This window comes from Bison bison, unplaced genomic scaffold (assembly GCF_000754665.1).
Source record: "Bison bison bison isolate TAMUID 2011002044 unplaced genomic scaffold, Bison_UMD1.0 scf7180017864267, whole genome shotgun sequence".
NCBI lineage: Eukaryota > Metazoa > Chordata > Mammalia > Artiodactyla > Bovidae > Bison > Bison bison.
The window spans coordinates 2,781,792-2,784,772 of NW_011494839.1; the positions used below are offsets into that span (position 1 = coordinate 2,781,792).

Sequence of the window (2,981 nt, forward strand, 5' to 3'; positions counted from 1 at the left end):
TACTTGTTTTCCAGACTGGAAACCTAAACATCTTGGCTACACATTAAAAACATGCTGGAATGTACATACGCTATGGAAACTTCAGAACTGACCTTCTCTTAAAAGCAAACAAACCTAGAGTGCTTTTGTTACAGCATCATCCTCTAATGAGACCTAAAAGGAGACCACTAAGTTCTAAATTCAGGTATTTACCAAACAAACAGTGTTGATATCTACTAGCTGAACAGCCCTAATAAACGAACAGCTAAACTTCAGATAGTCTTTCTCAGCTCTTTGTCTATTAGGAAGTTGAAGCATTTTCAATTAAAGCCTTCATTTTTCCAGTAGACTTCAACATGTGTGGACCAAACTAGAAAAGAAACAAAAAAGATACAGGTTCATGTAACAGCAATGATAGCCCCCTCCCAACCATGGACCACAAGGTATGTTCATGAAAAGCCAAGCAGCCCGATAGTATTAAAATCATTATGTTTATAACAACCTGTCAATTCCTATCAAACTGTAGTCATCATTGCAAGACCCTAGCTTAGTCCAATTTTACTTCTTTTAATAAAAGAAGGAAGATACAGAGTTTCCTCTTCAATGTCTAGGGTTTCAAAGATGCTAGAATTTCTAGGATATCTATCTCTCTGGCATAGATAAACTCATCTCCCCAGTGACAGTAACCTGAGGAAAGTTAAAGTGAAGTCGCTCAGTCGTGTCCGACTCTTTGCGACCCCATGGACTGTACAGCCTACCAGGCTCCTCAGTCCATGGAATTTTCCAGGCAAGAATACTGGAGTGGGCTGCCATTTCCTTCTCCAGAGGATCTTCCCAACCCAGGGACTGAACCCGGGTCTCCCGCATTGCAGTCAGTCAGACGCTTTACCATCTGAGCTACCTGAGGAAAGGGAAGGTCTAAATTAATATTTAAGAGCTTTCATTAAGTCTGCTCAGTCTCCACCGCTGCAGGGCCCACAGCCTGCAAGGCCCTGGTCAGATTTCTTTCCCCTTTATAAGAATTTCATAGGTGCTCTAAGAGAATGACCTTTCCTTTCTACATCACAACATTTACACTATCCTTAAGATGTACATTTTATTGTCATGAATTTCACTTCATTGTGCTTAAATATAAACAGCATGGGAAATTTAACATAGGAGATACCCAGGGTTAGCTTTTACTTACAGAAGAGCATCAAGAGGGAAGCAGTCTAGCTGGCGTTAAGGACTAATTCCTACAGCGCGTCCTTTTGCATCTTGCAGACGACCAGCTGAGTGTCTTGCGCAGCAGTGGCCTGGACCACAGGCTGCACTAAGGAGAGAGGTCTGCCCAGTACTCACCAACACTCTCTCGGAGGTGGCCTCTGATTCAGACTTTTGGATTCCTTTCTCAGCTTCACCTTGACTATCGCTTTGATACCGATAAGCAAACTTCTTTTTCAGCGCCTCTGCTATGAGGGCAGCAGGGTCAGCAGCATCTGCCGGCTTGGGCTTTGTGTCTTGTTCTGACCTTAGAGAAGTGACGAGAAATCAAGGGGGCGTTGCGGTGCTGACAGCATGGCTCTAGCAGCAAAGACACCCAATAGAGACGCTGACGCAGTGAGGTGGGAGCCCTAGATTTATGGCCTCACAAAACAGCACAGAGGTACCCAGGGAACAGCTCCTCTAAGGAGCAGAGACTGCAGGCTCCTTCAGGGCAGTCAGGGTTCCCTCCTCCACAAGCCTGGGCCCTACCCTAGCAGGCACACAGCACAGCCTGAGGGGAGAATGACTGCACAGTAACAAGGCTTCAGAGGCAGTGGGGGAGAAATGAGAGTGGCCTGCGGGTGTTTGTCCTGCTCTCAGTTAACTGCATACAAGAGCTCCTGGGGGCTTATCTTTTTTAAATTAAAAACTCAAGAGCTATTCCAGTAGTCATGCTATAAAACAAAGTTCTCAAGAAGCTTGGTGTATGTGTGTGCTCAGTTGTGTCCGACTGACTCTATGTGACCCTATGGTCTGTAGCCCGCCAGGCTCCTCTGTCCATGGGATTCTCCAGGCAAGAATACTGCAGTGGGTTGCCACTTCCTCCTCCAAAGCAGCTTAGCAGTTGCTTATAAAAGGCATAGGAAACCAAGGGAAGTGGGCGAGAAGGCAGATGTCTCCTCACCTTTTTACTGATCGCAGTTTCACGCTGTTCATGTCTTTTAGGATCTCCAGCATGTTGGGCAGGTCTGTTTTCTTTGGACTGTTCTTGACCGGGGTCTTCCCAGCAGAGGCGTTTCTCCGTCTTCGCTCTTTTATCAGATCAATAGCAGAAGTGCTCTGCTGGAGCCCCGGTGAGGGGAGGGGAGGCGGCGGCGGAGGGGGCGGCAGTAGGGGCGCTGGCGGGACGGAGGGTGCTGCCGCGGCGGCAGGCCTGATGGATTCTAAGTCACCTACAGAAATGAGGGGCAATCAGTTTAATCCTGGTGGTAAGAGGCAAATAAAATATTTTAAAAGTAGAGTTATGTTAAGGACTTTATACCTGAAAGCAGTAACCTTAAAAAGAATCTCAGTCACAAGTAAAAAGGAAGTTTCAGTTACTTGCTTGGAATCTAAATGCCTGAATTTCAGTCACGGTATCATTTAATCCGTCTCCAGATGGAAATGTTCCATTTAACTTAACAGGGTGCTTTTGTGATATCAAATGTTCAGGTCTGACTGCTTCACGCTGTGCAGCTACTTCTAGCTGAAACAGCATCTGGACTGCACACAGAACTGCCTCCAGTAGGTAGTCTGACAGTTTAGTACTAGAGTAAATAGCTGTCAGATACCTCTGTGGTTCATTTTAAGTATATTTACATAGAAGGTAAGCATGAACTATGCTATGCTATGCTAAGTCACTTCAGTCGTGTCCGACTCTGTGCGACCCCTTAGCCGGCAGCCCACCAGGCTCCCCCGTCCCTGGGATTCTCCAGGCAAGAACACTGGAGTGGGTTGCCATTTCCTTCTCCAATGCATGAAAGTGAAGTCGCTCAGTC

The 2,981-nt window shown here is 46.4% G+C and overlaps 1 protein-coding gene across 2 annotated transcripts in view; it reads right to left on the minus strand.

Moving 5' to 3' along the window:
• Positions 1-9: 9 nt before the first annotated feature.
• MTFR1 (mitochondrial fission regulator 1) overlaps positions 10-2,981 on the minus strand; it is a 59,074-nt gene continuing 56,102 nt past the window's right edge. Inside the window, exons 6-8 of one of the 2 annotated variants that reach the window (XM_010848482.1) lie at positions 2,129-2,396; positions 1,321-1,489; positions 10-349 (exon numbers count right to left, since the gene is read on the minus strand). In XM_010848482.1, the coding sequence (XP_010846784.1) occupies positions 281-349; positions 1,321-1,489; positions 2,129-2,396 (506 nt within the window). In that variant the 3' untranslated portion in view covers positions 10-280. Of the gene's footprint in view, positions 350-846; positions 1,490-2,128; positions 2,397-2,981 lie in introns of those variants that run through there. The other variant, XM_010848481.1, reaches the window with a different exon arrangement.